This window comes from Plasmopara halstedii (assembly GCF_900000015.1).
Source record: "Plasmopara halstedii genome assembly, contig: Scaffold_3060, whole genome shotgun sequence".
Taxonomy (NCBI): domain Eukaryota; phylum Oomycota; class Peronosporomycetes; order Peronosporales; family Peronosporaceae; genus Plasmopara; species Plasmopara halstedii.
Genome location: NW_020189964.1, coordinates 302,410 through 327,498, shown reverse-complemented (window position 1 = coordinate 327,498; position 25,089 = coordinate 302,410). Strand labels below are relative to the sequence as shown.

Below are 25,089 nucleotides of genomic sequence, written 5' to 3'. Positions count from 1 at the left end.
TCCAACCTCGACTCTTGATCGAGCGAGTGGCGGATGTGATCAGCAAAATGATTTTTTCTGCTTACGCCCATTCACACATCGACTATGAGGCTTTATTTCTTCAACACATTTTAAATTGGTCGAGCTTATAAGCGGCGAAAGGTGGACTTCTTTGCATTAGGCTTCAATGTGTGTGTTTAAAAACTCGTTGAGAAACTGGAGCCAGCATAATCGATAGGCTGGACCATCATCACATGTTTAGAAAGTCCCTGAATGCTGCCGAGTATTTGCTATAACGTCATGCTCTTATCACTCCGAACATATTCGCCTATATTGCATAGGATCCACACATGACCAATCGTCTAAATGACTTGTATAAGCAGCAAAAAAATACAAGTGCAAAATTTTAGACAAAAAAGGCATAAACTGAGCGGGCTAAGTAACGTTCTCTCGAAAAAACAGTCGGCATCGTCCAGGCACAGATAGATAGATACCCGATCTCGTCTCGATATCGATTGCAATTCCAGCGAAGAGCTTCCTCCACAGAAATGATGCGGGCAGTCCGAGCACCGAATTTTATAAGAATCTGTTTAGTTGCTGTTGTTTCAGCCACATCAAAAGCCGTTAAGCCGCGCATGTTCTTGTGATTGATATCAGCATCTCCATGTGTAGGATCGCGCCGAAATAGTGATTGGAAAATAGCCTCGAGTATTTTTAGTCGAGCAGGAGTATCAAACGTCGCGAGCGCCTGCACGGCAATCGCCACCGAGTTATTCCCTGCTCATCAAAGCAATCAGCTTCCAGACGGGTTTGAATTACGAGAAATTCCACTACGGCAGACTGACCACTTGTGATTGCCCATTGTAACAAACTGTCCGGTCGCCAACGCTCTGCTGTATCATGTAAAGGTGAGACAACAGACAGAAGCAGCTTAAGCATGTCAAGTTGTCATACACCACAGGCGTAATGTATCGGTGTAGCTTCAGCAGTGTCGAGCAGGCGACTGTACCGAAGTTTAACTTTCGTGCTGCTGGATTATGTATCGGGGCCGTTACCGCTCGCAAATTCGTTTTTTCTGAAAGCTTCGTTTGCGGTGAGGCGCTATGATATAGCAGTAATTGTCTGCTTCAAGCTGGTGGTGGAGCACTGCTGTTTGCAGCAACGTTTCTCCAGACGCAGTGCACCATTCGATTAGGAAGGTGGCATTCCTTTTTGCCAACGTTAAGGGCAATGTTCGGAAAATTCCTAATTCATTGGCGCTTTGAAGTGTCATCAAACCTTTTCGAGTTTGATCAGCGGGATAATATTCATCTAATGAGAGCTGACTTTAGCGCGGTCTTAGAAACTCTACGATCAGTATATTATATCAGAATAAACCTATTATAAATGCTTCTTGCGCGTACATCATTGGTAGTAGTAGCTTTTTGCCACGATCGCGTGCTATTTGATCTTGTTGCTTGATCTATTGTTGATTTAGAAAAGTTTTGCCATCGCCTCTGACGCGTCCTGCATAGATATTGAACAGTCGGAAGTGTTTTAACGTACAACTAATGTCTATTCAGCGATTAACTTGCAGAAGCTAAGCGACAGTGAAATCCAACTGCTAAAGAACTAGGCGCCACCACCCACAAGAATATTGTTGATGGGAATATGCACAAGTTTCACGAAAAATCCGATAAAGCCCATCATAAGGAAACCCACGGACGTGGCGCCGGCAATACGGGCAAACTCTACACAAGAATCCAGTCAGAGTGGAACATTAGCGCATCTCAAGGGACCTGACGAGCCATACCTTTTCGATCGGGCTTGTTGCACTTCTTGATCAGGTGCAGTGAGTTCTTAAAAAACTGATTTAATGGCTGGAGTACGAGCGCGTTGATGTCAGACATTGATAAAAAGGGTAGGAAAGATTTCCTTCGGGAGAATACGAGAATGACACTACAAATGCCACGCGTTGCGGTGACATCTATTTATCAAATCGCAATTCAAGTGATTCAGCATTGGCTAAAATGTCTGGCCTGACACGTGTTTAAGTAGATTTTATTGTTCTCCCTAAAAGACATGATGCCCAAATATTGACTGCAAGGTTTGTTGTATAATTTTTAAGAAAAAATCAGGGGTCAGACTTTGACTATTGTAGGTAAGGAAGTGCGCTTAAGCTAGAGGGGGTAATGTGGCAGGGTAGGCATACTCATATCTTACACGGTGTATCGAATCAATACTGTACAGTTGTTCATAATTCACATTGCACTTTTGTTTGATTATAAATATAATAAATTTAGTATGTACTGAAGCATCCGTATGAAGAAGACGCGGGTGGTACACGAGGCACACAGACACCTCAAATACAAGGAAAATTAAAACGTGTTCGTTAAGTATCAGTTAATATAAAGTAGTCTTGTGTAAATGTACTTTTACAAATCTGGGAACTAGTTGCGGTAGCAACCTCTATGCGTTTGTAAACGCGGACTCTTGACTCGAATTTTTCGGTGCAAAACGCTTTTGCACTTGATAGCACTTCTAGTCAATCTCTAGATCGCGTCGTGAAAGCACCTGTGTCCTCAGTGAAGATGGAACATGGAATTCTCGAGCATCTGCCCCCAATACAAATAATTAGATAAGTGAGCACATGTCTATCTTGGACCCGACGAAATCGGGGACTGGCACCCAAAAGATGAATGCGATAGTCGCTCGACTGGTACATTGCTGAAGCAATCTCCAGCTCTGAGAGTAAGCTGTTTAACACCTGCAGAAGCGCCCAAATCGAGTTGCCGGTGGGAAACAGACGACACACATCGTCAGGCCGCTCATATTGAGCGTCCGAGTCCTTGGAGACCCAGACGCAAACGCAGGAATTCTTTTTGCTAGGCTAGCGGAGTAGTAACGGTAGCATCCTATGTTCGTGCAGCCTGACCGGGCACATCGAGTGCGTTCAAAGCTCTCATTCTGTCAAGAGAAGCAGAAAGTAGCAGAAAACTCCCAGGATCTAAGAGCTAGTATCGTCGCAATGGTGTCAGGCCCTGTTTCAGTGTGGTAACGGTTACTAATTCAATGGAGGAATGCGGCTCGCACCAAAATCTTCCGCATTCACCCTATCTTTTCGAGGAAGCGGTTGTGTAGACTCAGTGTAAAGTACAGCCTGACTATACATCAAATGGATGTTAAGATCGCTTTGCTCAATAGAGTGCTTAAAGAAATACATTTTTATGGTTTAACCCCAGGGCGACTTTCATCAATCCATTCATCATTACGTGTACAATCTCAAGCTGTCGCTGTATGGATTAATGCATAGTTCGATTTTTGTGCTGGATGAGCACTGAAAGTGGAAGCTATATAAATATGTCGGAAATACAAAACTCACCCATGCATGGGAAGAGCGTGCGACAAATCACTCTTGGGAAAGCGTGAAATCTTGAAGGTGCATACTGGCCTACTTTAAAAATTTTGGGAATTTTATACGTCGTAGTGATCACATTCAATAATTCTCAGGCATAAAAGGAGCGACTATCACTAAGAGAAGTGGAGCTTACTGTCCAGGCTTGTCGGTCATTGTAATGAGAGTCCCGGGATTTGTGATATCGCCAACAGTCTTTATAAAATAAAAACATCGTGCAGATACGTACGAAGAAAATCTGTAAAAAAGGATAGTGCATGGAGGCATTGACGATGTCATATTCGGACACAATTTTCGCGCGTCTTTCAACAAAAACACTAGTGAAAATGTCGATGGTTATGTTAATTAAGCCTTTCGTGAAGTTTAATGATATTGGATGCGTAAAGCATAGCCTTGCCTAGGCCTGGATTCCAAATACGATCTCATATTACGCATGGCATGGTTTGAACGCCACGAGCCATAGGCCGACTGAAAGTGGATTGTCCGAAATATTAGCGATTGTATTGTTACGCACCTCAAGCAGAGCCTGAAAGGCTGAAGCGGCTGTTATCCGTGGCCTCGGAATGAGACAAGAATAGGGACAACTGTTTGTCGTGGTTTCCTAAAGTGAAAGAGAGGCGAAAAGCTCAACTATGCATACTCAGCAACTACAGGAGGAAAGTGGGAATGACTGGGTGTCGCAAAATTCCGTTTTGGATTCAGCATTGCTGAAGGGCGGTTGTGAGTTGCGAATATAATGAGCAAAATCTGAAGATTTGAAGAATGTCTCATCCTTGTCACAATGTGACGGTAAAGCTTCTACCGGAGGTGATGAGGGTCAACTTATATTCGGTATGACTACCCCGGCCACTTCGCTTACAAGTAAACAATCTTTCTCTCCGTTACCCCGGGAAATTTTACTGTTCCGCACAGTAAACTCGTCACACAGTCACACAAGAGTGCAAAACAGCAAAGTCAAGCTTGTGGGGTAATCCTCACGGAATGTATGCACATAGCGACAAGACGATGTAGCTACTGATTATCCCGGCGAAGGTAAACTGAGTTTATCATTTTTTGCGGATGAGTATGTTTACGGGAACACTGAGTGTAAGGAGTGAGACAATAAACACTAAGTTTCTTGACGGAAATCACGACGAGGTAACAAGTGTGCTCTCGTCATGAAATCTACCTGGGTTAGAATATTGAAAAATGCATCACACAGAAGTGGACCCTTTCAAAGGATCCGTGTAATATCATCGGCCCATCCTTTTGCAAGAGCTATGAAAGCGGATTCGGTAAGAAATAACCTTTTGGTGCCAACTCTCTGTGTCAGAGAAATGGACGGCATATGGCGAAGTGGCCATGCTTACAAAAGGTAAATACAGCCGCAATTTTGCAGCAAATGCTGATCCTAGGAAAGATGTACCAAAGAACAGCATGGACAGCTAAACTTTGGTCAGTGCGCTTAGACTGGTCGACATGGTTTCTTGATTGTCGATCTAGGTCAGCGACATCCCTCTCAGTGATGTCTGTACTCCGCGCGGGATGCTCTGGGATAGCTGGTAACGCCACAGAAGCTATCAACACCAGGAGTGTCCTATAGTTTGGACTATACGGTGGCTACGCCCCAATGTTTTTACGATTTCTTCATACAGAGCACGGGGAATTGGATGTTGATAGTAATGAGAAGAAATGCTCGAATTTTGCGCTTAAAAAGGGGATCACCAAAATAGACAAGTGCGTCTCTGGCGTTTACGAAATCATTTTTCTGAGCTGTTTTATGGGAAGCGGGATCTGTGCGCGGATCCTGCGTAGCTGAAAGCTAATGTATAATGACCAGTGCCTTTATCTTAATGAAATGGAGGAAAGGATTCAACCTGACTAACAATTGGCACAAGTACAGTGTAAATCATGCAGACGCGATACAAACCCTCATCAATCTTCGTCAAAAGGATGTCTCAAAATTGATTGCGCGTTTATGCAATCGGTGTCTGATTTGGGTAAAGCAATGCATCTGGTAGAATTCAAAGCGTTTCAGATGCATTGGGAAGGCAAAAGTAAATTTAGAATGTCTAGAGCCGAGCACGCATTCGATTTTTTAGCAGCATTGATAGCTGCCTTTTCTGCAATAGCCATGTCCACTTTATCACCACCTAAAATGTTACTGTGGAGAAGTACCTTGTTCAAGATAAGGAGATGACGAAGTAGCAGCAAATTGTAGTAGGTAATGAATGTCCTTATCAAGATAGGCGTGCACTTGGTTGGCTCTTAGCCGTTTGTGCTCTATAACGATTAAGTGGCGTTGCGCACAGCGACGTCGTCACCTAATCTTTCGTCGAAAATGGCAAAAATGGTTGTCCTTCATCTAGCTAGTTGTTTGAAATATAAGGAATAAGTCGGGCCGGCTTAGTGTAGTAGCAAACGCATCTTTGCGTCGTCTCGACTATTTATTGTCGGATGTCAAATTGGTGACGTCGCCAATAAATAGGACAGTATGTACCACGTACCGGCTCGACATAAAATGGGTTGTGCTCTTTGGAAGGCAAGAAGTCCAAGGGTTCGGATGTCATTTGATAAAAAAATGAGTGTTTGCACATCTGAATCGCTATCCCTTACTGGATTACAGCACTGACCCACACGAACCTCAACGGGTAGAAAGTCCTCATGATGAGGACATCAGATACAAAATACTATGCGCGTCCCATGACTCCTCTGTGAAAGGCCACCTCGGAAGAGAAAAGATGTGCTGCTCTGTGCGCGCTATGTTTTGGTGATCCAACATGTATAGATAGGGAGACAGTCAAACATGTGCGCAAGTGTGTAACGTTTCAACGGTTTCAACCATCGACGCATGCATTGGCACCTTCAGCATGTCTGGGAGACACGGCAGAGTATTTGAAAAGTATATTATAGTGGTCTTTTAGAAGACTCATTTAGTATTACCCGGATTGTGATATTTGTGGGTTACCTGGACAAGACGGTTTTTCTCGATGTCGACAGCTATATCGCTACCTGTGAAGGTGAACCAAGATGCTCTTCGACAAAACGTTTCTCGATATAATGGCTTGACAGCCATCATCATCCCGGATATACGATTTTTCGACGTTTTGGTGAACTTTGTTCGAGGCGCTAGCAAATTGACATGAAGTGGCTTCGAAAGTGGACTGTCGATCCAATTTGACATACTGATATGAGCCTGGTTACACTTCGTAGCAAAATCGGTGATTTTAGCACAACGAGGTCGGTAGTCGTGCACCAATTACGCAACGATACGGAGCCAAGATGTAAGAAGCGACATGCCAGTTCCAGAAATTGATGAAAACACAAGAATATGTAGTGGCACGGTCGCAGCAAAAACGGGTTGAGTTGAGCTTTATTATTTGGAAGAGACTGTGAAGACAGCTTATGCTCTATATCGTCTTATCAAAGCCATATCACGGTCCCGCTCTCACGTGTTATTTGTTAGCAAAGCGCCTGATAAAGACTATGTAACGCCCTTTATGATAGTGATAGCTGCATCCACCCTTAGGAGAATGTCTGATGTCGTTGCGGCAATTAAAGTTCTCATTGCCTACACATAGTTTAATATTTCTTGCCTCACTCGACGAGTGGACATGAACTTTGAGCGTCCCTAATATGCCTGGTAAAATACTGCAGTTTAAAATCTATTCTCGCGCGCGGCACCCTAGTTTGGAGATCGCACGCGATCAGATTTACGGCAATTTCAACTTTCTTGGATCAGAGGAAGAAATTCTCTCTTTCCGTCCCCGCCTTCCAACGTCTAGCCTTTTAACATTAGCGGCTTAACGGTGGGTGCCATCTGTTCTCCTACTCACTAGACTGTTTCGGCGAACATCTTCAGGCAATTACCGCATCCCGCCTTATAGCTGCAACTAGCCTTATCTCGTCGGGGTCAACAATAGACATAATTGCATTCCGCCCTTCAGCCGTGAGTAACAATTAATATATGCTGGCTTAGCTTGTCTGAATGATATTCGAACTTACCTCGCTCCATCATCGCAGAGCATCAAGTTCTTTAACGACACGGTGGTGGGATTGACTACAATTGCTTCTAAGTGTAACGGAATTGCCGAGCACTTAGCACATAGGAAGCTTTGATTCGAAGAGTACGCGACCACAAACGCATTACGGTTGGGTTCGTATGCTCCAATCAAACTGCGAGAGTATTCAAAGCAATAGTTCTATTCTGCACCGCTTTTTCATAAGTGACATGTACCTAGGTTTACTTCTTTCTAGGCTACTTGGAAATAAATACGTTATACTACCTCTGTAACGGGAACGACCCGTCCGTATACTCGCACTTACTGCGGAAGACTTAAATCGGCCAAGCTTTCCTCGTGTTGCTCGCTTTCAGCGATCCATCGATTTACGCGAACGAGAAGGAAAAGATGAAATGACATTTATTATGGCCAATAGGCCTTAAACGATCCCTAAACTGATAATTGCCTGCAATTTTAATGCAACAGAATTAAGGAACTTACAACTAAGCAATATATATATGTGATGCCAACCACACACACACAAAATATGTGGTTCATACACCATGTATAAAGGGACTGCCCATATTACACGACCGCCTACTCAAAAGTTTGCAAACTTGCTTTATACTTTTCTTCAGACTTTTCTTCGACTCTGAGACTCGAAATGAAACGTGTTGAAGACGACTTAAGACCGAAAATAGAGCAGAGCAAAACCACACCTCAATACGAGGAGGCGAAGGCTCCTTCGCCATCATCAAAGTTGAATGATTCTGCAATTCCACGTCGAATGGCTTTTGCACATTGAGCCAACAACTGGCGCAAAACGACCAGATTGGCCGGATGGTGATTGATATGAAGCTTTCTTTTATGAGGTCAGTCGTTTAAGTGTATTTGCGCTACCGTGAGATTGATCGTCGTCCCGAATTTTGCGACCAACGTGGTGGTGCCACCTTAAAATTTTTCAGTCGAACGGAAGCTCGAGTGATGGCTCGGATCGCGTATTTCCGCGCCATTGGACCGATACATGTGATGGAGGAAACCCCACAAAGTCTCATGTTCGTACCGTACATCCTGCAAATCCATCTGATTTCCGTCCAGATAATTGACACTCGATGCTGGTCATGGGTTTGTGCAGCCTAATTAGTGGATGCCCACCGCTTGCGTAACGCGTATACCGCTGCAGCCTTGCTGAAAAATGCGCGCATTCGATTTGCCCATGTAACAGTGTAGGATCGGGTTTACTCCGATATCGAAGATTCTCGCGAAGTACGTGCAGTCATTAGTCAAATTCACGACGAGAGGTAGAGAGAAGAAAAAGGAACGGATCTTTAAACTGGTGTTTGTTTCTGGACCCACATCGAACGCGAGAACGATATCGGGAAAGTCGCGACGAATACGAATACAAGGCTCCCGCGAATTCTCGTTCGCCGGATACCCCAGCCATTTCACCAAGATTTCCTTCCGACCGTGGACGTTCCGCTCCTCCGCCACATCTCGACATGTTAGCATCGATTTCCCTGTCGATCAAGAGGGGGGGGGGTGCTCGTAGAGAACGTACCCTCTGCTTCTTCGTCTGATCTGGAATTGCGATTGACGCAGGTAGAGAAACTCCTTCCCGCTGTGAACCGACAGATGATCGAGGTATTCGATCGCGTGTCGAGGACAAGACAACACGTAAGGCTAACTCAATGGGTCGTCTTCGAAGTCCACAATCTCACTTAACGTAATAAAACTCGCCTGGAGATGCAATTGAAAATCGGATTCGGCAATTGTAGCAGGCTGTGTAATTTTTTTCGGCTGCTGCCGCTGATAACGCGGAGCCTCCTACCAAGCGCAATCACTCTGGTTCGGGTGGATATGCTTCCAGTTGTAATCACCAACGCAATCAGCAGCCATCTGCTTCCTGTCGACGTCCCAATTTTCATAATTTTCATAATCATTTGATTGATCCAGGTGTTCACATTGATCCTCGTGATTTTGATGATGATGCCGAGGCGACGACGCCGAGGGTGTGTGTGTGACTTTTTACCTTCTTACCGAAGCTGTGGCTCCGAAGCCATCTTCGAATAAGACTTCGTTACATCCAGGTTGAAAGTCGCATCGTCTTAATGATAGAGCTTGAGGTGCCCTGCGTAGAACGTTGGATGTGACCTTAGCCAGCTTGGTAGATCGAACGCGTAAGAATTTCCATGACATGACACTACTTGATGAAGCGAGGTGATAGCTTCGAGCTTCCTAAGCTTGAGACTGCATCGTCTGATAGGTTTTTAGTTCTAAGCAGTACATAATCCACAATAATACAAGACATCTTGCCTTGACGACCTCGTCTATCGGTATTTCTTTTGTAGAACTTGCGCATTCGCCATTTCATCTCGCGCCCGAATGATCATATTCGCACACTCATGATAAATGAATTCAGGGAGTCCTTGTACTTGCACTTCACATTCGCTTTATTGATTGTGTCAATTTGGGAGGCAACGATTTACCAAACTCCTCCCCCACTTGCATCAGAGATACCACCCATCGCACGGGGCGGTAATTTCAGGTGTCGCAAACATGTATAAATATAGACTCAAATCCAGTGGAAGAATGACAGAAGCTGTTCATAGCAAGCTGTACCAATGGTAACGAGGAGCCCCATTCTTCATGATATCCACACAAAAGCTTCTCAACATGTCACTGACCACTTGGTTGGCACGTTCAGTTCGCCAATCGGTCTCCGGGTGTACCGCTGTGGACAAGCGAGTGCCAAGGATTTAAGCAGTTTTTTCCAAAAGCTACTTGTGAATCGTGTAACACAATCCAAGACGATGGCGTTTGACAACATCTGATTGCGAAAAAACGTGATCGATGAACAAGTTAGTCAGACCTTCGGCACGCAAACCACCTTGCTGAGACTACCGACAAAGACGAGCACTCCATTGTGACCAGCAGCATTCTCAAAAAAACCGTGGGTAAAGTCGAGATTGGCTGGCTTCCAATTGTCAGTAGGAACAGGTAGACTTGACAGTGGCACTTGCGTGTGCCGTGTGCCGTGTACACTTCACACGCTGACAGACATCGCATGTCTTCACGTATCGTGCAATCCACTTGTACAAGCGGAACAGAATTGGACACTGAAAAATTGGTAGGATTTCTCACGGCCAAAGTGACCGGCCATTGGCGTATCATGCCTCTCGTACGAAACCTAGTGCTTTTAATTATCGCAGTGGGGAACCACAACTCGTGGCTAGCCGCGGTGTGCAACTACATAGTGGAGGAGACCATCCTTCAATGCATAAACGTTGCATCCGTGATTTCAAGCGAACAGGAAGCTTGTCACGAAGTCACATATAATCTGATGAAAGTACCTCAGATCACACTGCTCATCCTCAACATACGCACGACGTATCATATCTAATACATCGTTTCGATATAGCTTACATGATCTAACTCATACTCCGAACAACTTGACAATGCACGGCCGATTTTTCCGGTTTATACGCGACGGTGAAGTTGTATTCTGCAAAGAATGACAGCCAGCGAGCTATCTGCTGTGACAAGTGAGGACAGTCAACTGCATACCGCAAGCCTGCGTGATCTGTGGAGGCGACTAACGGAGTTGAGCCCAAGAGGTGAACACGAAACTTTACCAGGGCATACCTCATTTCCAAAAGCCCTTTAATGTGGACAGGGTAAATTCTTTCTGCTGGTTTCAGCTGTCGCGATAAAAAAGTTGACGCATCACGGTCCTGTCCTTCTGAGTCCTTTTGCAATAGTTCTCAACAGATTGCAAACTGAGAAGTGTCACACACCAGGCTATACGGCTTCGTATCATCAGGTAAAGCAAGAAATGGTGCTTCCATGAAACTGTTTTTGATCTGAGTAATTGCTTCTTCACAAGTGAGTGCCCGCTCTCATGGTACGTCCTTCTTCAGCAAGCTTAATAGTGGGCCTACCATCTCTGCGCAGTTACGCGAGATGCGGTGCTGGTAATTGGACAAACCAATCCAATTCCTCAGATTCTTTAGTTACACCGAGGAGGTCAAAACAATCGTGCCGTTGTTCACTCCACGAATGCTTTGACCTCCTCAGGATCTGCACGAAATCTGCGATCACCGATATAACAACCAAGGATCGGCACATCGTTAGAACCGAGAATACACTTTGCAAGGTATTGCCGAACGTATCGAGAATAATAGCTTTGCTGTACGAAGCGGTTCCCGCTATTATTCGCTTGCAATGAATGTTCACGAATACATTCCAGCACCGCACGGAGGTGCTTTAAGTGCACTTCTTCGGCAGATCTGCCATACTCGTCCTTTGGATGGACGAAAATATCGTCAAAAGGGTTTTGTGCGTAGCGTCGCAGCGGTCGAAACAAATGAAAGACCAATCGGTTAAAGTTGCTGGGGCATTGGATAGTCCTTGTGGCATCACAAGCCATACCGGACGGTGTTCTAATAGCCGTCAAAGGGACGTCCTTCTCCCACATCTAGATTTGGTGATTTCTATCGACCAATTTAAGTACACTGAACCCTTTACAGCCGGACACACGATAAATGATTACATCCTTACGCGGAATCAACGTTAGGCGGGAATCGTATGCGCATTTAACTTGTTGTAGGCGTGAACAATACGCCATTTACCAATATGTTTGCTGACACAAAACGCGAGGGGCTTGCTCTCCCTCACCAAACCAGCAGCAGGATTTCGTGCAAATCACTCATCGATACGATCACTTTGCTCGCGCGACAGTGGTCACTGTCGAAGCACTGCATGCTTTGAACTAGGTTCACGATCGATTTCGTGTCGAGCTTCACGTTCGGGCGAAAGACCAGAGGGCGTTTTCGCACTAAGGACGTCATTTTGTATTCAATAACAAGTGAATCGTAAGGGTCACTTGAATCCTTCAAAATAGCCGATCCTCCGTGTGACTTCACATGCTGTTGAGATTTCTCGAGAAACGTGTCATCCATAAAAATTGTGAGCGTAGTTCCGCTTAGTCGACCTTCAAGCGTGGCTATACTACCTCCGCAATGTCGTCATCGTAAGTGACTTTCTGAAGCTGAACCAGCTCTAGGAGGTCATCACAAGTGATTTTCTCAAGCTGCCCCAGCTCTTTCATCGTCGTTAATGGTGCCAAAACAATATCTGCGCTGGTAATTTACAACCAGTCGCTGCATCCACAATACGTGGACCAGCAAATTTGCATGCTACAGTTCCATCATGGGGAGTAGTCCACCTGCGGACTCAACCGGGAGTATCATTTGCGCGATTGACATATTCCGTTGCTTCATTTACAACAGGTGGGAGCATCACCTTAGCGGACAGTTACACCCACTGACCCACAATCCGACTTACCACTGTATTTGTAAAAGTAGTGGAATACACAGCCGCAGTCAATTCCTTCGACCTTCCAGTACACAAATGTCAGCAATATCTTGATGGGGGCAAAAACGCCATTTCTCCCTCATAAACTCTTTTCATTGGACAAATCGCCATACCCACCTACGATCAATTCGTTTTAAGTGGCCACTTTTGGACAACACTTGATCTGCTGTTAGACTTCCTGAGTGGCCACCAGTGGTCACCCCATACGATTTCAAATCTCCCCCAACCTGGGGAATGTCAATTGCATGACATATATCTCCGGCCAATACACAACTTGAGCTTAACCAACAAAAGCTCTCCGAGCTCGCTTCTTGGTACCTCAGGAAATCTTAATGGAAAGATACCGCGCTCAACTTTGCGCTCGAAGAGAAAGAGATCTTGTACCCACAATGCGGATGATTCCTGTGGTGCTAGCCCCTGGCGAAACCGCTGCAGGTGATGAAGAGCTCTTTGAGCGATGGGTGCAGCGGCTTTCCTCGCTGTCTAATTTACAGCGGAGCCACAAGTATGTGGACGTGCTCATAGAACGCCATCTTCGATCGAGCTTACCAACTGTAAGGAGCAACGCTGACTCCCTCCGTATTGTCGCTTTGCGACGTATGGATTAATCCATCACATTCCCGCGAGCTCTGTTCTTTTTCACACGGGTGACTCTACGACCTCAGCAGCTCAGAACCATAGCTTGAGCTCAGCTCATGGCCCTTCGGCTTCCCCGGATACTAGCGAGAAACGCGAAGCGTACGACGGCGCCGTGCGTCATGAAATCTCATAAGCGTCCACGACGTGGCACCTCAAATTCCCACGAGGTCCCGAGGTTTGGGAATCTCCGCCGCTTCACAAGACACTGGGTTTGACTATGTCGACGACGTCGATAAACAAGACGTTTCACGTGATAGTCGACGCCGCTGTTCGCGTCGAGAAGAGTCGGCGGCAGACGATGACGATGTGGTCAATTGCCGTCCGGTGACTCGCGATGCCTTTTCAGCTATTGAGGACAAGGTCCGTCGCCATCGGTGCTCTGCTGAGCACCATGCTGAGGTCGCATACCGCTGTGCGGGAGAGCTCGAGAGTTTGATGCCATTCGTGCACCGACTGCCTCACGTTGAGGAGTATCGCGCTCTGTCAAAGTGGCTCCTAGCCGTCGAGAGAATGAATGCATCACTTTGTGCGACGGTGGAGCGACTGGCCCCGTTGGAAACGAAAATTACATCACTTCGTGCTCAAAAGCAGTTGCTTGTTCGGCTTCCGGGTGATCGAGCGCATGTTGGCGTCGGCCGAATCTCAGAACGGCCTAAGCAAGCCCATATGATGATCTGGTGGGTGCGCATCCTTCTTGGCGTATATGCAAAACTCCGCTTTGCCTTTAAAAGCGTGGACTGAGCTTCGCCTTAAAGACAGCAGATACGGCATGTGTAGGAAGGTTTTTAGTATTTAATAAAAGTCAGTTTTTTTTCTCCGACTTCAATGTTGTCAACATTTCTGTTCCTCTTCCATTTACATACTCCGTCTGCATGTCTTGGCTTAGAGCCATCGCATCGCGAACGTGTCGTAAGACCATCAGTCTGGTCGACAGGAAGTCATCGAATTTCTTACGCACAGTGAGGGGTCTGACATCAGCTAGCTGCTCGGCTATTCTTTCCCCACCGAGCCCTGAGCCATGGGCTGGCGGCGTCAGCGGGACGCGAGGACTAATAAGCCCGTTTACGTAAACCGGGTGTAGCCGGTAGACGCATGCACTGCATCGTTCAGAGCGAACTCCACAAGTGGCAGCATGGCACTCCAGCGCCTCGGCGTCTCATCGCAGACGCTGCCAAGGACGTCTTTGACGACGCAATTCACGCGCTCAGTTTGACCATCGGTCTATGAATGACCCGCTGTTGACATAGTCAACTTGGTGCCCAGCACCCTGAAGATCGTCGTGTAAGCATGGGTCTCTATCAGAGATGATTGACTCCGGGAGTCCATGTTGTCAAAAGACACGGGGGCCGAGCGCGAGAATGGGCAATGTCGAGTGACACTTCGGTCGATGCGGCGATGCCCTCCCCCGTATGGATCTGAAGCTGTAGCGTTCACGAGTGTTTTCGCTGACTAACGAGGCATATCGCGTGCGATCGCGTTTCCTTGCCGCCTGACAGGGCAAGAAGGAATTGGTGGGGTTTGTCCAAGAGTTGTGTAACGGTGGCACAATGACCGTGATATTTCTGCATATTTCTCACTATACTTGCGCAAGTGGTTTGGCCTCGCCAACGGTATTACCTCCGGACCGAGGTGTGCGTCATGAGATTGACTTGGTTCCGGAAACCAAATACTGCGTAACACGCCAATGGCCTGCCCAAGGAGTAGTGTGACGTCATTGACGCCTATTTCTGTTCCGAAGCACGAGGCAGATGGTGCGTGAGAGCAAGTTTCCCCATTCGACGCCCACCTTTTGTGTCTAGAAGCCGGACGGCAAGCGGCGTATCGATCACGCTTACAATAAGCTCAACGCTGCCACCATTCCGGCACAGACGCCGATTCATAGAAATGATGTACTCCACTTGGTCGATGATTATTACCAATTGCTCAAGAGGTCGAGTAATATTCCGCTAACAGCTGTGGGTACTCCAAGCGTGATGTTCTGGAAGTGGCTGGTGTTGCCCCAAGGGCTGTCAAATCCACCAGCAACATTTAATCGTCTTGTGACGCAATTGTTAAGGCCCCATTGGGCGTATAGACAGACATACTTCGACGAAATCTTTGCCCACAGTCGTGCGGGGCACGGGAGGACAGACACATCGTTCATTTGAGAGCGGTTCTCGAGTGCATGCGCACGAATAAGCTGTAAATACCGATAAGTAAATCTTCGGCGCGGAAGAATGGGGATTTTCCTCCGCGCCGAAGGGTGCTTCATCGGAAAGTGTGGCCTTCAAGCGGATACGGCTAAGGGCAAGGCCACTGTGGACTGGCTGGTTAAGGAATTAAATAGACTTGCGCAGGTGGTTTGGCCTCGCCAACTACTTGCACAAGTATATGCAGAGATGTTACGGCCATTGTCGAACCTCCTTAAGAAGGATACGAAATGGTGTTGGGACACCTAGCATCGGAAGAGTTTTGATAGGGTCAGAGACAGCCTCCTTCATGCACCACTACTGGCGTTGACAGACCCAATCGTCCTTTTTTGTCACCGGCTGTGCACTGCTGCAAGCAGACGTCGAAAGGCGAGATCGGGTTGTCGCGTTCAAATCTCAACAGCTCGAAGTTGCAGAGAAGAACTACCAAATCTACGACAAGGAATTACTTGCGATGAAGTATGCACTTGGCAAGTTCAGGGTGCACCTGCTCGGCTCAAAGTCGTTTGTAATCTACACAGATCATGCGTCATTTAAGCACTGCGACTCAGTCGCCTCTCCTCTCGCAGAGAATGCTTAGGTGGTTCTCATTCATTGCAGGATAAATCTTCGAGGTGAAGTATAAGCCAGGAAAGAAGAATGCTTTAGCTGATAATCTGTCACGCAGACCGGATTATGAGCTTGCTCGTGTCACAACGGTGATGTTGTCAGTGACGGATTGTTCCGCGGTGATGGTATGTGTCTAGCGATGCTACAGGCTCCAGGGGGCAAGGAATCTGAAAATTTGGACAAGAAGTTGTCGGCGCGATTGCGCGCATGGTTACGCCAATATTCGTTGAATAACGGGTTGCTGTATTATAGCACCGATTCGACGGTTACCGCATGAATTGTGGCTCCGCATGAAGAGGATTTGAAGTACCGTATCCTCTATGAGCCCACTCAGTCGTCTTCTCGGTCGTTAGAAGACGTACAGCTCAGTGGGTTGCAACTAAAGCTGTACAAATGGAAGATCACAAATGTGCGCACGTGTGAGACGTGTCAGAGGTTGTAACTCTCTCCGAATGCGGCAGCGCTGCTGGCCAGTTTACCGGTACTCTTCAGATGTTGGCAATTAATGAGTATGGACTTGTGTTTGGCCTGCCGAAGGACCCGGCGGGCAACACGGGTGTGGTGGTATTTGTGGACTGTATGAACAAGATGGCTCGTCTTGCGACAGTACCGGACACGATCGACGGTGTGGGTATAACGATGCTGTTTGTGGACCGTGCCATTCGACAACATGGACTCCCGGAGTCAATTGTCTCGGATAGAGTTCCGCGCTTCACTGGGAACTTTGGGGTGCTGGGCACCAAGTTGACTATGTCAAAAATGGACCTTTCGCAGATATATGGTCAAACTAAGCGCGTGAATCGTTTTATTGAAGACGTTCTTCGCAGCGTCTGCGCTGAGACGCCGAAACGCTGGAGCGCCACGCTGCCACTCGTAGAGTTTGCTCTGAACATTGCAGTGCATTCATCTACCGGCTAAACGCCATTCAACGTGATCAGGCTTATTAATCCTCGCGTCCCTCTGACAGCGCCATTCCATGGCTCAGGGCTTGGTGGGGGAGGAAGGGCCGAGCAAAAAGCTGATGCCAGCCCCCTCACCGTGCGTACAGAAGTCGGAGACTTTTTGTTTACCTGCCGAGAGTCTTACGACACGTTCGTGATGCGATGGCTGAAAGCCAAACTTCCATTGTCGGCAACGGTGTCAAAAGAGCATCTCTCTTGGTTGCTTCACAACCAGTCGTTGCATCCATAACATGTGAACCAGCATATTCGCATGCGATATTTCATCATGGAAAACAGCTAGAAAGTACAAACCTGGTAGGCTTTATGTGGTTGCAAAAGGTCTCTTACCACCTTAAGTGCAAATTGAATTATGCCGCGATTGTGACGTCGTGAATCGATGGTGCGATACGTCCGGTGTACGAGTCAGACACAACATGTGCTGCACTATTGAATACTTGAAAAAGCTATAATTTTTCAGCTCGAGCTCGCTTTTGCCAGAGGTTTTGGCTGCATCGATTAATATTTCTGAAACGCAGTGCTTTTCCGCTTGACATTCAACGTATGGTTGTATCTCATCACTAGGACTGAATACTCTCTTGAGCGGTCTCCTTGAAAGAGAAAACATACCGCTTTGTAGTCCTCGCGAATCAGTTTTCCGGCATGTACGAATGGTAAGCGATTATGGGCATGCGAGAAACGTGGTGAAAGGTAAAAGACCCGTCACATGCATTGACGCCTTAATTCAGGGTGCGCAGTAATTGCCACCAATTGTAAATGACTTTTATCGTTCAGATCGGCATGGCGTTTTCTGTAGACTGCTTGAACTAGATGACTCATCTCGCTGCACTATCACTGATGGGGTTAGAGCCTAGGTGTTCTCAATAAAGATTCTCGTCAGCATGTCCAGCCTTTGGCAATGATCCTGGTTTGCATTTTGCAGCAAAATTTCGGCAAATTTGTTTGAGATACCTTGCACTGACCGAAATGTATATAGCACACCAATTGTTGGGCGGACTGTTTAAAGCGTGGATACACGACTATACAGGGTGTAAATCAAATGTCAGACACACAAAGTATATGGTCCACACAACATATGTACTGAGACCTGACCCATTACATGTTTTTGTTAAAGAGAAATTAGGCGTCAAGTGCTCAGTTTAAGTCACTGTGGCAGAATGACACGATTTACCTATGTATTACGTAGATTGACATCTGCCAAAGACAAACGGAGCACATTATTATATGATGTGTGTTGTAAGGTTTAATTAAACGTGATTTAACTATCTGTTCTGTAGGTTTTGGCTTTCGCCAAAAAGAATCATCTATGGTCGAATGAAAGGAATGACTTACGCTCATAACCTCCCGGATGAGACGGATCACAATTCGTGTTCTATGTAGACTTGATCAAGCTGTATCACAATTTTGTTCATATTAGCCACGTGCACAGGAAGCGTCCAGCTGAAGACGAATGCTGTCTCATTTAATCATTTTGTACGTGCTTCAGATAATCGGCTTCATCATGGATCCGATGACCTGAGGCATAAATCTTTATGCTAATAAAAGCCGGACAGCATTACTTGATTTGCAGATGAAATCTACTTCAATGAAGAACAACGCAAAGGTCAAAGTTCTTACAAGAGATATAACCAACATCGCTTTGGTTGGTTGGAAGCCCCTTGCTCTAAGAGCTCCAGTGTTCTATTGTGGCAAGAGTGCACTAGCATTGTTGACACCGATTATTTGACCCCCCCGCCTTTACTTTTGCTGGGTAAGTGGCAAGTATACATCGCGCTGTGCCACAAAAAAGTGAGGCCCGACCTATCTGTATCAACGGACCCATATATTAAACTGACTGATTTCATCGCGAGCTTGGGATGATGACAAATAACCCCCCGACGTATACATCGCGCTTAAGGCTTTGCGAGCTCAAGCATCAAATCACGTTCTAGTATGGCGACTCTACATTATAAATTGGCTTGTACAGCCGCAAACTGAGCAATGCGATACATTTTCTTTATTCAACACACGAATTGAGTTATACAATTCTCGCGCTGTTTCCAGGCCTTAAAGCTGATGTATAGTCATCGCGAAGGACACACATTGTCGAAATCACTGCTAAATCATCGCAAGCAGTACTTCTTAGCTATGGGGATTGTAGACGCCTACTGATCAGATCTCTCATACTCGTTTCACTCTCAAATAAAGCTGCAGACTCTTCGTTAGTGTCTACGGGATGGGCCGCGGTGAGGCCGACAGCTTCCGTTTGTTCTGGTAGATCAAGGCCAAAATCATACAATGCTAGAGCCGTTAGAAACGCCTTGGAGCGGCTTCTGTTTACAAGGAACGGTATGACTATGTAGTGTCTGGGAAGAAACAAGTGGTGTATTTGCTATTTTCACATGTAATCATCTCGCCTTTCACATCAAAAGAGAATATATGATTCCACTTATAGAGGCAGCGCTCTTCGTAGCGGCACGTCGGGCATTCGTAGGGTGAGACTTCTTCGACAATTTCTGCTTCTAGAGCTCGCGCTAAAGTCTTTTTGCAAGGTGTTGCGACTAGGATAACAGGCAACAGAGTTAACGACTTTGATGAGGAATGTATAACAGGATAACTACCTTGCAATGGGGCAGCCGTACACCTTGCACATAGAGGCTTATGACTCATTAAGTCCGCGTGCACGAACACGGAAAGAACATTTGGTGTAAGCTTCATCTCGAGGCAAACCTGGGAGCCCTTGAAATAACTAGATTCCGAGCTTGCTATTCTTTCTCTAGTGTGGCGACCATCAAGACTTTAGTAAGGTGTACTAATACGAGACACATCTGTTTTACTAGCTGCAACACAAAAATTTATGTGCTGCTAGAATGAAACAAGCCGAGCACGTTAAAGAGTCCTGTCACCTTCTTTAGAACAAGTATTTTGGTGGTTTTGAGCTCAACTTTACTGTTGAGTAGACAAAAGCGTAATGTATATCTATATAATACGAAGCTTACCCCGTTACAGCCTTCATCACCACAGTTTGTATCACATCGAGGTCTCACGTAATTTATTTGCGCAATGGTGAACGCTCCACCACCTCCACTGTATCGAGGATTCTTTTATAAACACTCAACCTAGAGGATCCCGGGTATTTTCACCGAAAACTCTTTGCCTTACGTGCCCAAACGGCTCAACGAGCTTCTGAATCCGTGCACTCTCATGGCCGACGGCCTACATGTTGTTTTCTGGTGAGACATCGACTACGACGAGGTCCAGTTTGTTGCAAATTATATGTACTAGCCTCAGTATGCCCATCCTGCAAATCTTCTAGCGCAAAACTCGCAACGCCTATACGGACTTATCGTCGCAATTCTAAATTCAGTTTATCAGACGTTGACCCCACCACGATTGCTAACTTATTACGTGTCTATTGAGGCAGGCTTTCTACCCAGCTAATGAGAAAAACACGCGCTCGAATTACCAGTGTGTATCTGTACCTAGAGCAATAGTGATCAAGTCGTACCCATATTCGTCTGCATCTTTGCATCGAATGCTGATGAGAATATTTGAAAGGTAAAGTGCTCGTTATGCACAGTAGACAATAAGGGCGTTGCGCCTCACTCATTTTACAAGCCATATCTAGTCAGCAGGCATACATCCAAAGTATCGTTAAATGCTTGAGACCTCGAGAAATACAGCACGCAGTAGACATCATGGGCAATTTGTCAGAACTTCTTGCTGGTAGCACCTTTCTAAATTCATGGGTTAGATAGACAGAGATTTGCCAAATCTGAATGTAAAGGCCAGCTTCACTTGACAATGGAAGGTGCGACGACTGCGCACCTGTCCCTTCTCCCAGAAATGTTAAGCTAAGCCGTAAGCAGCTACATTGCTTGATAGATCTTGTCAAAGTTTGAGCTCAATGTTCCGAGTAAGGATATCCCCCTTACTAAATTCGTATTGATGAGAGCCGGTAGAATCGCCTGTCCAATACCCGCTCCACGTCTAAATATCCGGCCGGTGCTTGCTTTCAATCAGTGTCGCCGGAACGTCACGCTCCTTCAGTCGGCTTTCAAAAGCTATTTCGGGTGATAAAGTCACGTTGACTATCTCTAAGAGTCTTGACGTGAGGTCGAGATTGACCTGAGCTCAGATGCGATTGTTCGACGCAAATTTTGAGATTGGCACGAGGCACCGCGAGCGTTATCTTTGCCCCGAAGAAGTTAATGACTTAGCTATAAGATTGTTGACACCAACCTTTTCTATCAACAGTAGGCGACGGTGTCACTGTGCAGAATAATACATGCTACATCTGGATTACAAATAGCGAAAGGCCAAGAAGGCGAACCTTGGAGCTGGCATTTCCGTTTGTCATATCAGGAAGCCTCTCCATATTGAGCTTAGTAGACCTTCACTGCAGCTCTCGAAAATGTTACAATTTAAACGCAATGATGTGTACATGCCCATAAGCATCGGCTTCAAGCACAACTTACAGCAAAGGCTGAAGCGTCATTGACTATGTGAAATAGCAGTTCCATATTTGAATGAGCCAAAACTAGACAAACATATGACTTTCTTTTACTGCCTTAAAGGCCGTCTCTTCTTGCACACCTGGTACCATCAAACTTTATTTACGATGATTGGTGAGGGACCATGCTATGCTGGTATCAACTAGTTGTAAGAGTCGAGCAGATTTTCTGCATCTCTTTAGGACTGCAGCACTGGCTAGCCTTTACTGATCCTGATCTTTGCAGGATATGACTTTTGGGACCGTGCTTTGTAGTAAAATCTAAGAGAGAAGAGTCTCGTCGGTGCCAAATACAACCTTGTCAATATTGGAGACAGCTTCTTGAGGCACATTGAATTGAGCACTGATCACAAATCGTTGACCTAAAAATTGGCACATCCGATTTCATATGTTTTACACGCTTTAGACAAATATCTCGTAAAATAACTTAGGTACACATTGCACAGTATGGCGCACTTAGCTGTGTCACACGACGATTGGATATTACTAGTGCGTTAAACGGTCCATGGAAAATAATGAGCCATATCCAGATCACCCCGCTAGAAGTTTGAACAGTATATCATTCTTTCCATGGAGTAGGTGATAAGACTCATCCACCTGGCCAAGAGTGCCGAACATTGGTGCAACATACTATGTTGCTTTGCGGTACAGCGTTTTTTTGCAATAGGAGTTAGCGCCGAAACAGTGGCTGCATTTAGCTAGTTGTTAGCGTGCACAATTTTTCACCCGACATGGGCCTTTTTAGCACGGAAAGACGACGTTAAGTGGAACACTTTAATGTCGCTTACCAAACCTGGCTTCGAGTTTTGCATGAAATAAAGCGTCTATGAAATCTGACTTTTTTCTTGGTTGAGATCATGGACGTACGACACAACATTTAATTCCGAAAAGTCAATTTGTTTCAACATTCGGCAGCAACATTCATGGGAGGCTTTTGTCACAACGTCGTTATATTCATTCAAAAATGGATAAATGAATCTGTAGGATCCTGAGGGACGCTCAGAGTTCTGCAGGTGAGTTTGGCGACTGAATGATTCATTATGAATGATGCGTTTGGCTCTTACTGCAGTAGTAGCCGGCCACATGAATACTCAAAGCGGGATGCAGTGGAAGTGGTAACTTACTCCAAAATGCCTGTAAAACGCTCCAACAAACTACAATTGTCTGCTGATACAGCTATTTCGGTTGTACCAAACAATGCACAAACCTCTATTTTGGCGAGTTGTCAGTCTTAAACGTGCAGGTCATGGCGAGTCGGATATAGAGAGCCACATGTACGCTATGCCTGTGTATACGCACTTACACACATTGCTAATAAATATGTGGAAGTGCGTATTTGGCGCCTAAAGTAGATGGCTTTGCTGGAAAGTATGTCCAAACCACAGATAGGTCTGTTCAGTGCTAAGGGTGAAAGAATGAGGCTTGGCCTGCCTAACTACCTGCTTAAGAATGGTCCTAACTATACCAACATCGATTGGACCTTGTCTAATTGTCAATAGGGATGGCAAAAGGTGCTTAGACGCGGTAGAACAGGCAGATTTTGAGATGTGAATGAAAACAAAATGGGCACCTCAACTCCGACCCTTCCATTCTCTTTCGTCTTTGATGCCCGAACCGTCGTCACTGTACTTTTTACCAAGTAGACACCATTCGACATTAAATTGCGACCGCGTTTGAGCCCCGTTCGTCCGAATCGAAAAAGTAAAATCTTACAACTCGCTATAAGGGCTACTTGCCAGCTCAAAGTACAACATGTGCTTTGGTTGTGTGCGATATGGGATCTGTTTAAATTATGCGTCGTTGCGCATAGTGATTTCGTCACCGTATTTCTCACAAGGACTAAGAACGTAATTCTTTTCATCGGATAAAATTTTACGACTGTACAAAACCCTGGTTGATAATAAGGTGATGGATACACTTTCAAGTCTATTCAAATATAAAGACTCGCATTTTTCGGTGTTGGCGATGCTCTTGATGTATTGCGTTGGGAAAAGTCTTTGGGAAGCATAAGTTCGTTAGCTCAAATTTCGATTCAATAAATCGCATGGTTGCATATTTGCACCGTTATTCATTATTTCACATCATGAAACTCAGCCGAAGGCGATACCTCGTCATGGTTATCCCAAGTACACGATACCGCACGAAGAACATGCTTCTATATGTAAAAACAAAATTATTACGGAACTGTACTGGTGGCTGAAGCTGCAAGCATAAATAAGAACTCATGTTCGCATGTGTGAAACATGTATGTTGCTAAACAACCGCTGCATGTGTCGGTAGCTTGCCACTGCCGTTAAGATCTGCAGTCAATAAACACTGATCTTAATTTGGTGTGACGTGGTGTCAATACGACGACCGAATGTCAAGATTAAATTGTCGTGAAGACACAGTCCATGTTATTGATTATCTACCGTTATGACAAGTAGACACGCTGGGTTAGGTCGAGTTTTTTGCTTGTCTGGAACGGATAAGACGACTGCGGGTCCGATCCGAGGAGTTCTTCAGGATCATTGATCCACTTCGTGCGTTCAGCACCCTAGTATAGCTTCATCCAGAAGCATTGACGAGTTAATCTCCGGTCTTATAATGACCACCTCAGCTAAATTGTCTGCCTTTAAGGCGCCGCCAAACTCTTCGAGGACATCTCGTCCAGCTCAAAAAGAGCATCCACCGTGGGAATAGTCTCGATGGTGACGTTGCCGTCTTCCTCTCCCGTCAAACCGTTAACAAGGGTGTATAGCTATGCTCTATCTTCTACGGTAGACACACCCTAGGTCAGGGCGACGCCTTGCGTCATGCAGATAACATACGGCTTTGCCGCTTCATAGAGGTAGGAACACGCACTCGGTGTCGTCCAGTGTCTTCACTCCTTGCTCCATCGGAGCTTTAATGCAATTGACAACATCCGACGATGAGCTGCTATTTCTGCAGACTTCATCCAGTGGATAATGTGCCACTCCACGCTCATCAGAAGGGCCTTGCTCAAGATGCCTCGGACCTCGTTCATCCATGCCACTCTTGGCATGCAGCAACCACTTCGAATCGCCCTCGGTGCCTTGGACCTCGTCCGACCATGCCCTTCTTGGTAATAGCAACTGCTTCGTAACGTAAGCAGTGCTTAGTGGGTTACGTGCCATTACACGTGCATCCCAAGGGTGTCGCGATTGAAGCCTCGGCCCAAGGCCGACCATGCCACTCTTGGCGTGCAGCGACTGCTTCAATACCTGAGTAGCGCTCAGTTGGTTACGTGCTACTCCATGATCAGCCCGCGAGCCACGCTTGGGACTCTTGTCTAATACACCTTCGGTGTTTGACAGGCACATTGACTGTTTCGGTTCAATGCCCACGCCAATAGCGCTTCTACTTCATGGCTCGCCAAAGCTCCACCAGGAGAAGTGCGCGCAGCGCCCAAGATCTTTGACCTCCAATCAATGCATGGCTCATGGTCTTCCAACCATTCCATAACAAGGATAAC

General features: G+C 46.0%; 5 protein-coding genes across 5 annotated transcripts; 2 read left to right on the top strand and 3 right to left on the bottom strand.

The window, feature by feature from the left end:
• Positions 1-385: 385 nt before the first annotated feature.
• PHALS_06581 (uncharacterized protein) lies at positions 386-918 on the bottom strand (the record flags this gene model as incomplete). Its single annotated transcript, XM_024719894.1, has 2 exons — positions 386-756; positions 825-918. 2 exons carry the CDS (start codon positions 916-918, stop codon positions 386-388), a joined length of 465 nt encoding a protein of 154 aa, XP_024585147.1.
• On the bottom strand, positions 917-1,592 carry PHALS_15174 (uncharacterized protein). The gene has a single exon (XM_036407225.1). It carries the CDS (start codon positions 1,250-1,252, stop codon positions 1,031-1,033), a length of 222 nt encoding a protein of 73 aa, XP_036263470.1. The 5' UTR covers positions 1,253-1,592; the 3' UTR covers positions 917-1,030.
• Positions 1,591-1,868, bottom strand: PHALS_06580 (protein translocase sec61 complex gamma archaeal and eukaryotic; the record flags this gene model as incomplete). The annotated part of the gene is made up of 2 exons (XM_024719892.1): positions 1,591-1,709; positions 1,772-1,868. The coding sequence occupies 2 exons, from the start codon at positions 1,866-1,868 to the stop codon at positions 1,591-1,593; spliced, it is 216 nt and encodes a 71-aa protein (XP_024585145.1).
• Positions 1,869-16,655: 14,787 nt separating this feature from the next.
• On the top strand, positions 16,656-17,081 carry PHALS_06579 (reverse transcriptase; the record flags this gene model as incomplete). The annotated part of the gene is made up of 1 exon (XM_024719891.1): positions 16,656-17,081. The coding sequence occupies one exon, from the start codon at positions 16,656-16,658 to the stop codon at positions 17,079-17,081; it is 426 nt and encodes a 141-aa protein (XP_024585144.1).
• A 5,573-nt stretch (positions 17,082-22,654) lies between these two features.
• Positions 22,655-22,961, top strand: PHALS_06578 (uncharacterized protein; the record flags this gene model as incomplete). The annotated part of the gene is made up of 2 exons (XM_024719888.1): positions 22,655-22,729; positions 22,791-22,961. 2 exons carry the CDS (start codon positions 22,655-22,657, stop codon positions 22,959-22,961), a joined length of 246 nt encoding a protein of 81 aa, XP_024585143.1.
• Positions 22,962-25,089: the final 2,128 nt, after the last annotated feature.